At 36.1% G+C, this 13,185-nt stretch overlaps 1 protein-coding gene across 1 annotated transcript; it reads right to left on the reverse strand.

Annotated features, from left to right (window-relative positions):
- Nucleotides 1–241: 241 nt before the first annotated feature.
- LOC121738772 lies at nt 242–1,759 on the reverse strand. Its single transcript, XM_042131006.1, has one exon. The coding sequence runs from the start codon at nt 1,603–1,605 to the stop codon at nt 1,033–1,035; it is 573 nt and encodes a 190-aa protein (XP_041986940.1). The 5' UTR covers nt 1,606–1,759; the 3' UTR covers nt 242–1,032.
- Nucleotides 1,760–13,185: the final 11,426 nt, after the last annotated feature.

Genomic DNA, 13,185 nt, shown 5'->3' on the forward strand with positions numbered 1-13,185 from the left:
ATTCGTTAATAATAATATTGTTGTAGACATTTTTGATAATAAAAGTTTATACTGTTTAAAGGGAAAGTTTTCTGTCTCTTCATTGCCCAATGTACAATGTTGTGGTTCTGGTTGTTTTTAAAGGAATTAAGATAAACAATATGTTAATTATTATCATCTTTTATTATATACCAAAATCCATACAATAAAAATGACTTATTGTATAATTATTTAAAATTGCATCTACCTATAACTTACATTTATATATTTAAGTAACAATTATTTTAAAACATTTTCTATGGTGATGGAAATCAAGAATATATTTTAGGTGTAAAGTAAACACTTAACTTTAAAAGGGTGTTCAGTTTACAAACAATTTTACCAATACTAATATTATGTTACATTTTCAGACAGATAAATAATTTTAAATTTTGACAGGTTTAAATGGGAACCCGTCAAAACTAAAACTTATCTACTGCTTCAAAGTCACTATTATATGCCTCAGTAATGCCAAACGTATCGTTATCTAGGTGCTATTCAATACATGTTTTTAGAACATTAGGATATAATACATAAGACGGTGTACGATTACTCTGTTGTACTTAATATTAATACTACTATAAGACTACTTCTTATGGAAAGGCACTATTCTTGTTTGGGAAAATCCAACACGCGGAGGTTTATGACCATCACAAATACCACACTTTTCAATTCAAGCTATAAAATGTAACGTAAGTTCAAGTGATCAAAAGAGATTTATTCGAAACCTAACTTATATTTTACGTCAAATTAAACTATGCTCGGACCATCTACTAAAACTGCACAGTCTTGAATTTTTCTTAAGTTGAGCGCAGAGTCAAACGACGGTTGCTTCACGGCCCTGTGTTTATCTCAGCTTCTAGTTTCTTGGTCCTCGGCGAAAACGATCGCCCGATCTTCACTCCTACTGATATGATGAGAACACTTCGCTAGCGATTCTTAGACTACCTTCATTAGTCTTTTCCAGTCTTCCGTTTTCGTCTAGAATCGGCTCGTCACCCCCCACCGGCCAGTTTATCGGTTCAGCCCCATGGAGCCGCAGCACACCGTCTGCCGGGGTACCCGCTGGGTCGGCAGGCCCGACAGGCCTCGGACGTACGTGTACGTGACCGGGGAGCGGAGGATGCGCTTGGGTTGGGCCTGCTTCTTCGGCTGCCGCTGTCGGTCCACCGGGGACGTCGACTGCGATCTGCTCGTGAGGTTGAGGTTCTTAAACACCCGCCGGAGGGAGACCGTGGAATGATGTCGGCGGTGGCGCTCGGAGCCGTCGCTGCCGGAGTCGCTGGTGGAGCATGAGTGCTCCTCCGGCCGGCCGGCCTCACACGACACGCTGTCGCTGCTGCTGGAGCTGCCGAGGGATTCGGCGTCGGTGGAGCGGCGGCTCAGGCGCTTGCTCAGCGCCTGCAGGATCCGCGCGCCACGGGGCTTGGCCGGCTCCGACATCTCCTCCACGGGCGGGCACACCACGATCTTGGGCGCCATCGACTCCCGTCGCGAGGTTCGCTTCGACGCCTGGGAGTCCGTCACCGGCAAGTCACCGACGAACCGTTCGCTGGTCGTCAACTCGTTTCCCAGTTTGCTTTTCATAGGTCCGTTTGCGTCACCACAGAATACGCCGAAATACTCGTTATTAAAACAAGGAATTGAAAAATGTTTTCACAATGTTTACAGTTGTGATTATCGAAACTTTTTCGAAGCTCGAAGTTGTTGTTGCATTAGAGAGCGAAGCTTCCAGGTAGGATAGTCCCCGTTAACTGGCGCGGCGTGGGGCAGGCGGCCAGTTATAAAGGGTGCGCGGCGCATGCGCGACTGGCTTGCATAACTGTCAGAATCAGGCTCATTTCCTTGATCTGATGCAAACAATCCGTAACATTTACGCAGAACATGTTGATTTCCAGTTATTATGTCAAATATCGTTTCTGGGTCCAAATCAATGCGGCGTAGAGTGCTGAAACTGAAAGAGGGCTACGCAATTATTATTTAATACATAGATTCTATGCAGTTTATACTATGGTTTAACTAGAACCACAAATTCCAAGCACACAAGTTCCATGCAACAGCGACGATGAAGTCATCATATAAATACTTTGAAATAAACAAATCTACATTTTGTGTTAAAACTTTTTAAAAACTACTCACAAGTTTTATCTATCAGCACAATATTATATGTGCTGATAGATAAAACTTGTATATTGGTATGTGTCTAGCATACTGTACCAAAGTTTAAAGAGACCGGAAATTACAATACAGGATCGAGGTCAATCAACCCTGCATTGCATGCACTTCCCCCTCCCTTTCCAAGACAAGGTGAAAACTCGGTCAGCGGTAATCTATGCTCCCCGCAATCCAATATATATGCGTGACGTAAACACCCGTGCGATCCTTGTCCCGTTCCTGTCCCGTAACTTTCCGCGATTTTCCCGCGCTCCTGCAGGTATTTTTACGCTAACTTCACGAAGGCCCGCGTGACTGAGGGCACGTGCCCCACCTTTACCGATATAGATTCCAATCGTCTCAACACGTGACGGCCTCTCGCGACGCAAGCACGACAAAAACGATACTTTTTAATTAATATTCTTTAGCAACTCGTTATTGTTTGTTTCTCGTCACGTGGCACTGCCTCGTTGCCCCTTCTAAATGTCAATTATTCTTAGTTTTAAAGTGAAAAAATATTCGTTTGGAAGGCTTCTCGATTGAGAATGAGGTAGAAATTTCCTGAATGATGCTGATTGTCGACCACACAACCAATTAGCATAACTAATTAATTCTGTGAAGGGGAACATTTAAAATTGTTTTTTACACATCTAATAGGTTTTCATTGCTGCAAATAATATTCCTAGGTATGATGAAAATGAAGACTTTGTACTATAAAAAGGAAAGTAAAAACATAAAAAGACTTTATCTATGGACGCTTCACACCATGTCAGTCTGGCCCTGTGCTAAGTACCTGAAGGAGTTGTGTTACGGGTACCAAGCAACGGAACTTTATTTAATACTTTTATCTTATTCACATTACACATATTGATTACACATCCATGACCGACGAACATTGTAAACTTTTTGTTCCGTCGGCGGGATTCGAACCCGCGACCCCCGGCTTGAGCTGCCACACACTCTTTACCATTGAGCCATGACAGAAGTCGTCCACTTTAATATTATGACGTGTTTAATTTACAATTCCGGTAACACATAGCGTAATTGAAAGAATGAGTGTCGTCATGTAATTCAGTAGGTGTCAAATTCAATATTATACTTGAGTCTATCACGTTTCTTGTTGTTTTCATCAGACGTTTTTTTGTTTTAAATAATCAGAAATAGTACATTACGCAACTACGGCAGGAAAATAAGAAATGTCTCAGATAATTAATCAGAATTGTGACATGTGATCTGAGGCTTTCTTATTTACTGGCTATGGTGCGTATACTATTTTTCTCATCGACGCGACGGAGGCAGAAAACGGCAGCATCGGTAAGCGCAGACGGGACGAAAGTTGACATTTTCCGCCCGGAGGTGAGAAAATTATTACATTTTCAGAGCTATCAGAATTTTTTTTTAAGAAATAAGGGGGCAAACGAGCAAACGGGTCACCTTATGGAAAGCAACTTCCGTCGTCCATGGACACTAGCATAATCAGAAGAGCTGCAGGTACGTTGCCGGCCTTTTAAGAGGGAATAGGGTAATAGTGGAGGGTAGGGAAGGGAATAGGGTAGTGAAGGGTAGGGAAGGGAATAGATTGGGCCTCCGGTAAACTCACTCACTCGGCGAAACACAGCGCAAGCGCTGTTTCACGCCGGTTTTCTGTGAGAACGTGGTATTTCTCCGGTCGAGCCGGCCCATTCGTGCCGAAGCATGACTCTCCCACGTATAATAGTGGGAAATATAATAAAATAATTAATTATAATTTTGCATAAAGATTAACAAAAACTACACTTTACTTTTTACATGATATAATATCAAGTTCTAAAGCATAATATGATACAAATTTTGTTTAACCTCATAAAGAATACACGAAGAGTTTTCACAATCTATTTTTAGAGTTTCGGTCTTATATCGAGTTGGCGGTTGCTTGACCGGACTAGCTGCAATGCGATGAACTTATTTTTAGAACACTTTAAACAGGGGTGGAAGGAAAATTTGACATATTATAAACTATGAAGCCTTGAACAAGTTAATTTACGAAGGTTTTTTTAGCTTATGCGCGATTAAGTGTGAACTAAAATACACACTTAAAATGGGCATTAGCGTTGTTTACACCATTGCATTATTTGTGAAATTCAGTACTGAATTAGTAGCGTAGATTATACGTCGTAAGATAATATTATTATTATCCATTAGATATTATAAAACAAAATCGCTTTTTTGTCTCATGTTCCTTTGTTCCCTTTAATCTTTAAAACTTCGCATCGGATTTTGATGATTCTTTCAGTGTTAGATAGTCCATTTATCGAGGAAGGCTATATTTTATGACGCTAAGACTAATAGAATAGAAATAGACGCACAGATAAGAAGTAGACCACATGAAGGATCATTGTAGCATTGTAGATCACGTTCCAAGTATTATTTATTGTACAAAAAGCCTATGATCCTTCACGTGGTCTACTTCTTATCTGATCCAAATAACATAAAAAATGCTCTAGTAGTTCGTGAGATAAGCCCTTTTAAATTATTTCCCCCGTTTTTTCCACATTTTCCTCTATTTTTTGGCTCCTATTAGTCTTAGCGTAATAAAATGTAGCCTATAGCCTTTCTCGATAACTGGGCTATCTAACACTAAAATAATTTTCCAAATCGGACCAGTAGTTCCTGAGATTAGCGTGTTCAAATAAGCCCTTTCATTTCAAATAATTTTCTCCGTTTTTTTCACATTTTCTTCTATTTCTTCGCTCTTTTTAGTCTTAGCGTAATAAAATATAGCCTTCCTCGATAAATTGACTATCTAACACTGAAAGAATTTTTCAAATCGGACCAGTAGTTCCTGAGATTAGCGCGTTCAAACAGACAAACAAACTAACAAACTCTTCCGCTTTATAATATTAGTATATTAGTATAGATACCCGTGCGCCGGGGCGGGTCGCTAGTGAATATAAAAATATTTTTACATAATACATACTCAGAAGGACGTTATAATATAGCGTACGATAGACAAGGTTATGAGTAATTCTTTAGTTATTCCATAGATGTGACTGAAAATTTATAGTAAGTATGAAGATTGCAATAAATATGAATCCCACCAAAAACATTTTCATGTAAAAATGTTGCCAAGATGAGAACATAATAATAATAAAGTACCTTCCTGTGCTTTTTAATTTATTAACGTTATACTGTAATGTACTATGTTTTTCTGTCTCAGTTCATCTTGTACTAAATGTGTAAACAAAATTCAGAGTGGGCTATAATCTTATATCTTTCCTAGAGGAAAATGATTCCTAGGCGAACCAACGTCAATTCAATGTTAATAATTGTGATAACGGCCCGTTATCACTGAATTGAATTGAAGGCAGATGAGAGATTTACGATTTACTACGTAGGTCTCCCATCTGCCTAGGAAGCAAATTCTCTGATAGTACATAAAATAAAATTGTATTGATATTAATAACTAAAGTTATTATGTTAATAATATAATGTATCCACCAAAATATAACACGATTAAAATTATAAACAATTTTAACATACATTTTAATTATGTAAATATGCTGGCCTTCTAAAGTATCACCTTCATTTCCTACATAAAATTACATTATTCTCACATTATTATGTCTTATACAATTTTACTAGCTGACCCGGCAAATGTTGTTTTGCCATATAAATTATTTCTGTAGAAGTAGACAAAAACTTATTTTGAGGCCTAGCGGATGTACTATCAGCAAAGTTGATTCCTAGGCAGATGGGGGATCTAGGTAGTTTGGTCGCTTTACGTCAAACCCAGCCGACAGATCAAAATTAACATTGAATTGACATGACCCGACCAAATGACGTTAATCTGTCAACTGCCTGGGAATCAACTTCCTTGATGGTATATTGTACATACATTAAACACTTCAGTTGAGCCGTTTTGGAGCAGTTCACACACAAACACTGTGAAACGAGAATTTCATATACTTATTAGAAATTTCAAATTAATAATTAGTAAGATACTAATTTATTATCGATGCACTAGTTTGCTTATAAACTCGTGAGGCGTTCATAAAAGAAGCTTTAGTATTAAGATTTTTTTTTTGAATTACCTACTGGGGTACCTTTATTATTATTCGTCGGTACAATAAAAAAGGTTAATATTCCATTGACTAGAGGTATTTTAATAAGGCAGATATTGTAGATTATATTATAGTCCAGAAGAAATAACTTAGAACCATAAAAATAAATAAGCAGCAAGCCACTTTTGGAGTTGACGCTTAAGTTAAGTTGAGAGTAAATCTTAAACAATAGTCTTCAAATTTCTCATAAGGACATGATGATAGATGGTGGTTGTTGGCCATAATTATATTCAGAGCTGTGAACAAAAAATGTCGCTTTACCCGGATGTAAAATGGAGCGAGTAAAAAATCTGTACACGTCATAAAACTTTATGTACATTTTTTGCGTATTTCGATTGAGTATTATAGGTTTTATTAAAATCTATTGAAGATAATAGAACCTATAGAATAAGGTCTAGTAAGTAGTAGTATAAATTCTTATTGACATTATAATATTTTAAATTTTTAAATGCGAGTGTTCAGTTACGCTGAACTTATTAAAATTTCTGGTATGAAGTCTTTGGATAGGAGATAGGAAGTGTTTTTTTTACAGAAAAGTGTAGGTACGGTGCGATTAACTAATTTCCGCAAGCAAAGATACAGTGTTAGTCATGTATTATTGTTGGTGTAATAATAGCATACCAACACTGAATTATCGATCTTAGATGATATGTCGCTCGGCAATAGTTGTTAATAAATCTGCAGTATGTTGGGAGTTTTTGGAAAAGTTTATCGCTTTGTCTTGGTCTAGGAAACCGCGTTTTTTTGAGTTATGTATTTGTGCTTTGCATGTGTTCGAACTTTCAAATTCCAATTATTTCGACGGTCCCTACGTATAAAGCGACATGTCAAAAGTAGTGGTTTTCAGGAGAGCGTTTTTAAGATTCAAACTGTTACTGTAGATTACCATTAAGAGGATACACCAGGGGCTAGAGAATAAAAAAAAGTACATGTAATATCTATAGCTGTCTCCCTTACCTCAAGCCTATACCGCAGAACGCGATAGAGACAATTGCAGAAAATCCAGAAAATCAACGATTCGTTGTCTCCTGATTCCTTCTCCAAAACTTAACCGATTTAAGTACTTTTTTCATTAAAGATTAAAAAAAGGCTTGAGCTGTGTTCCTATGTTTTGCTTTTTTTTTGTATAATCTAGCCAAATCTGTTTTCTGGACGTTTGATCACAGCGAAAAATCTGGCCATTTTTTTAGGTTTTTGAACGTTCATATCTTATTTAATTATTATATTATGAAAAAAAAGAAAACATAGGGACATTGTATTAGTGGCCGTAGATATTCAGGAAAAAAATTATAACTCTACTAGCATTATCCAGGGAGCAAACAGGGGACAACGTTTGTATGGAAAAAATGGCGGTGTGGAATCCTCTTAAACATAAACACAATTATTTTTATTCATCTGTAAAGCTTAATGTAGGCCGTTTGTCATTATATAACACAATTTTAAATATTTACAATATTTTCGCCAAAATTGCAAGGTGACCGTTTTGACGGTCAAGTTTTTTCAAGACTGCCCATAACGGTTAAGTCGTACATGTCCGTTTTTACTTTGGAAGAATTAAAATATTATATTAGGTCCTAAATTCATTAAGCACTATATAAAATGGTTCGTATTGTCATAATTTATAAGTTTATCATGTATAAGTAATATAAATTCTGCCTCTTCAGTAAGAAAAACTAAAAAACACAGACATATCTTTTTATACGCTGCTAATTTAAGAAGTTTTTTCTAAATTCAAATTCAAATTTATTTATTTGCCAAGAATATGGTACAGTAGATGTTTACATTTTTATGAGTTCAGACATATTCTACTATTAACATAGTGTGCAAATATTATCATAGTAATTATAATTTTTCCATGTCATTGAATTTTATTAATTAAAATAGATAGATAGATAATTAACAGTATTTCTAAAAAAATATTTTGTCCAACTAATGAATATTATACAAATAATGTCAAATATATTATGCTAATGTTTTATTACAATTAAAAATAATTTTAGAAATAATGTCAGAAATTAGGTTTTAACGTCATCCATTTCGTCATTAAAATATTCATTTATTGCATAATACATTTTGTGAAGTAGCCATGCATGTACCTCTTTTTGTAGTTTTGTAGTTGTAGTCTATGTTATAATGAACGAATAAAAGGACATGTCATCAATAACTATAGGTCCATAATGAAAAATTCAAATAAAATGTGATTATTTGATAAGATAAACTGTTTAATTTTCCAAAGTCTACAAATTTAAGTATAAATATATTAACTTATTCTGTTTTCACTAAACAAAAGCATTGTAATGTTGAAGATGAAGATGATGAGAATGATGAACTGATTTTATTTACAAAATGCATCGGTGCTATGATTTAGATTTTTTATATAATATTTCTGCAAATTTGTCAATGATACCTACTGTAAAAAAAATTAACATATTTACATCTTGAAGATAACAAATGCCCAGATCATCTTCTTCTTGGTCTTTTCGTATACTTGAGCAAGGCAATACCTTTTCCAATTTTCAGACCTAGGTGACCAATATTGACGACCTCAGACTTTTATTGCATCTTAATATGAATAAATTCTTTGAGGTTTCATTATAACTTCTACGGTGGACAAGTCTGGACGGTAAAATATAATTCTGAGTCTATTATCATATTCAGCTTTTTCTTGAGAATTTATGAAGGTCGTAATTTTCAGCATTACTATTGAATACAGAGCTGCAGCATGATGCATCTTACATGTTCCTTGCAGGAACAAAATAGTATTTCATCCCAATTTGCGACTACCAAATTGACAGAACACCTTATCTTATCAAGCTGAAGAGTTTGTTCAAACAAACAAACTCTTCAGCGTCCTAATCTCAGGAACTGGTCTGATTTAGAAAATTCTTTTAGTGTTTGATAGCTCATTTATCGAGAAAGGTTATAGGCTATAAATTATTACGCTAAGATAAATAGGAGCAAGGAAACAGGAAAATGGAAAAAACGGGGAAGATTATTTGAAAGGGCTTCTTTTCCCGTCGTTAGTCCATCTATCGCGCAAATAAGGAGTGTTATTTATAGTTTTTAATTAATATTATTTATTAACTGTGTTATATAAAATAAACAGCAGTTCATTAAATACATAGCCAATTTAACGCCTTTTGTTCGCAAAACAAATATGCAGTCGAAACTCATACTCAATGTTCTTGCAAAGCCGCAAACATAAAAATATTTTATTTTCTTTCTTTAAATAAAATAATATAATAGTATATTTTCAAGCATTTAGGTTTCCGTGCTTAATAATTGAAAACGGGAACCTATCAGACTTCGCTTTCTATATGTCGTCCGCCCGTCTATCACTAAGCTTCACCTCAAGAATCGCAATAGTAGAAATTTACACAAATTACGTTTTTTTGTTGGCGCTATAAGAAATTAATTAAAATATAAATAAAATTTATTGATTATTGTGGACCTCAAACAACAAACGCGATTTTTTTGCTCTATATCCATAACAGTAAGGCACTGATGGTTGTTCATGATGAAAAGAGCCTCAGCCTCCGTTGCAGCAATTATTTCACATCGCTGATTATTTATAACACTTAAATACTCATATTGGTTTGAATCTGATTGAATGTGTGGCACTAGACCCGATAAAAACGAACAAAAATCTCATAATAGCTGAACGTAAATGATAACAAGTCTAAAAATAATTCGCTACCTTAGAGGTAGAAACGGACATGTACGACATGACGCGGGACAGCGCGTAATTTTCAACGCGGTACAAGACGGTAAGTATAGATGTCCGCATTTACCACACTAAAATCTAATACAAACTCCGACTTGTCGTCATTTACGTCTTTTTATCTTTGGAATTACTTGTGATAGAAAAATAATAATAATGTAGGAATATGCGTCTCATTATATGGAAGAGCATGATGCAATAAAAAAATTGCTATTTTGGACATGACCTTTTATACGTAGGGACCGTCCGTACTATAATAATTGTTCAGTTATGTTGTTGGTCTGCTTATTCGCCAAATCTAGTTTTCTGCGGTTAATCTTAGGTCATTAAATGAAATTGAAATTGAATTGTCACGGAATATTCGTCAAATAGTGATACAAGTATAGCAATCTGAATTCTGAATGCGACTTTGCGATAGATCGTTTCGATCAATGACAATTATAATTATTTGTTCGTATGGACTGGTTTTAAAAAGTAGATTTAAGGTGTGCTGACACCCAGTGCGTTGGGTCGAAACGATCGATAGTAAATAGCGCCTTAAAGCTACGTGCGCAACAAAAAGGGCACATTGGGGACATCCCAATGTGCCCTTTTTGTTGCGCACGTGAGGCATGCCAGCGACGCATGCGTTCTGACCGTATCCAAAACTTTCGCTTTGTTCTTTTTTTTGGAATTTCTTATGCCCCAATAAGCCGCACATATTCCACCCAGTAAAATGTTCTCGTCGCACATGTTACAATAATAATTAATCTGACAGACACTGCAACTGAACAAAAATGACAATGGCGGCGTTGCGGTCGTTGACGCATTCAATTATTGAATGCGCCAAAACGAAAGAAGATGACGAAAATTGAAGATGAAAGCGCATAGCGTGGACATAGCTTATTAACGATATTTTGAATAACTTACGACTTTCTTACGCTGCGCCTGTTTTATTCGCTCGCTCGAATTATATGCGTCCGCGGAAACGAGCCGTTTGGCCGCTACACCATGAGATCACAAGTAATTGTATGTAAGGAATTATTTAAATAGCGGCCAAACCGCTCGTTCGCGCGGAAGCATATAAATCACGCCTTAGTTCCTGTTATAAGGCCTACTACTTGGTACTACTAATACTTATATAATATATTATATTCTGTGCTACTACGAAACCGTTTCGAGACTCAACCAATCGAATGAGAATGCCACGTCGGCACGTCCTGCTCTAACAACGTCATTTCACGTTTGTTACAGTAGGACACGGCATTTTCGTATAATTGTTTGAGTCTCCAAACGGTTTCATGATACAGCCCCTGAGCCGCAACCACTAACATTATGTATTACAATAATGAAACTGTGGCTTTTAATCGTTTATCAAAAAGTTTTCATCTGTTCCATTATTATTTTCGAATTTCATTGCTTTTCCAAAGCCACGGTACGAGTATCAAAGACATTTTACGTTAATCATGTAATTAAATTAGCATAAGTTACAACAATGATACAGCATTGTGTAACATGCATATTTTGAAGTTGAAGGCTGCAGTTTGAGTATATAACGTGGATCATGTGGTACTAGCTCCATAACGAATTCAACTCCTCAAGTCAACCTCCAGACTCCAGAACTAGCCATGTTCTTCAAATTGGTAAGTTATGTTAATATTTTATAATATGTATTTTAAGACAATTAAAAGCAGGAGACGAGAGTAAACTTTATATTAATCAATATTATCAAGTGCAATTATAAGCCATGTGGTTTAAACCATGTACAGTATTTATAATTTTACTACTTTTAGGAAGTTTTAATACTGGTAAGTATTAAAACCATTGGGCGATCTCTAGTAGGTATACTAGAGATCGCCCAATGGTCGAAATTCGTCCTCAGATAAAGTAAGAAATTTAAAAAATCCCCCGCCAAACAACTTTAAAAATTAATGAAATAATATTTACTGCCTTCAAGTTCAAATAATTCCTAACACAATGTAAAGTAATATTTTAGTCCATAATTGTTGTCAAGGAGTGTCGGGGGACCGCTAATGTAGATGTTTGATTTCACATAACAAGTTAGGGATCAATTCACAGCGAACTGAATCGAGATAATCAGCGACTTGGCGGTTGTAGGTTGTAGTTTACTTAGCGGTCCCCCGATACACCTTGACAACAATTATGGACTAAAATATTACTTTGTAAAGTAATATCTTAGTCCATAATTGTTGTGTAAACACAAGTTAGGAATTATTTGAACTTGAGAAAGTAAATATTATTTCATTACTTTTTAAAGTTGTTTGGTTTTTTTAAATTTGTAACACCCCTCTTTTTTGTCGGGGGTTAAAAATAAATAACATATATTATATTGTTTCAAATTTCAACGCTTTTCTAAGTTAGCCCAAAGGTGAGGCTCTTCCGTCTATGCAGATTGTGTACGAGTAATGTTTAAGATGATTAGTGAAAGGTGGTCTCACAATAATCATTTTGGTCATCTTTCTTAGTAAGGCCCTTTTCATATGCACACGGTTGCAAAGTAGAAATGTATGTGGGTAAGCACGGGTGACACACGGTCACGGCACGGTCGCCGTGCCATGTAAAAGCTGTCAGGGTCCTCTATATTGCGCACACACATCTAATATATTATAAGAGTCTCGTGTAACAATGTTTGTGCGCGAACTCCTTCAAAACGGGTCTTCCGATTTTAATGAAATTTTGTCTATACCATCGAGGAAATTGATTTCTAGGCAGTTGACAGACCAACGTCATTAGGTCGGATTATGTCAATTCAATGCTAATTGTGGCTGGGTTTGACGTAACGCGACCTACTACTTAGGTCCCCTGCCTAGAAATCAACTTCTGTGATACTTAGTACATTCGTTAGGCCTTTTTTATCTACTTTTTTATTGATACTAGAAATAATTTATATGGCAAAACAACGTTTGCCGGGTCAACTAGTTTGAATATAAAATTTAGTTTATCTGGCTTCAATCAAACTTGTCAACGTCACCGAAACCAATGTGGGAGGCCTTAACATGACATTTAAGGGAGCGACTAACCCAGAATTATCGCTTTTCTATTTCATTTTTATACTTGAAAACTTTTTTTTTTTTTTTTTTTTAATGAAATAAGGGGGCAAACGAGCAAACGGGTCACCTGATGGAAAGCAACTTCCGTCGCCCATGGACACTCGCAGCATCAGAAGAGCTGCAAGTGCGTTGCCGGCCTTTT

This window comes from Aricia agestis, chromosome Z, assembly GCF_905147365.1.
Source record: "Aricia agestis chromosome Z, ilAriAges1.1, whole genome shotgun sequence".
NCBI classification, from domain to species: domain Eukaryota; kingdom Metazoa; phylum Arthropoda; class Insecta; order Lepidoptera; family Lycaenidae; genus Aricia; species Aricia agestis.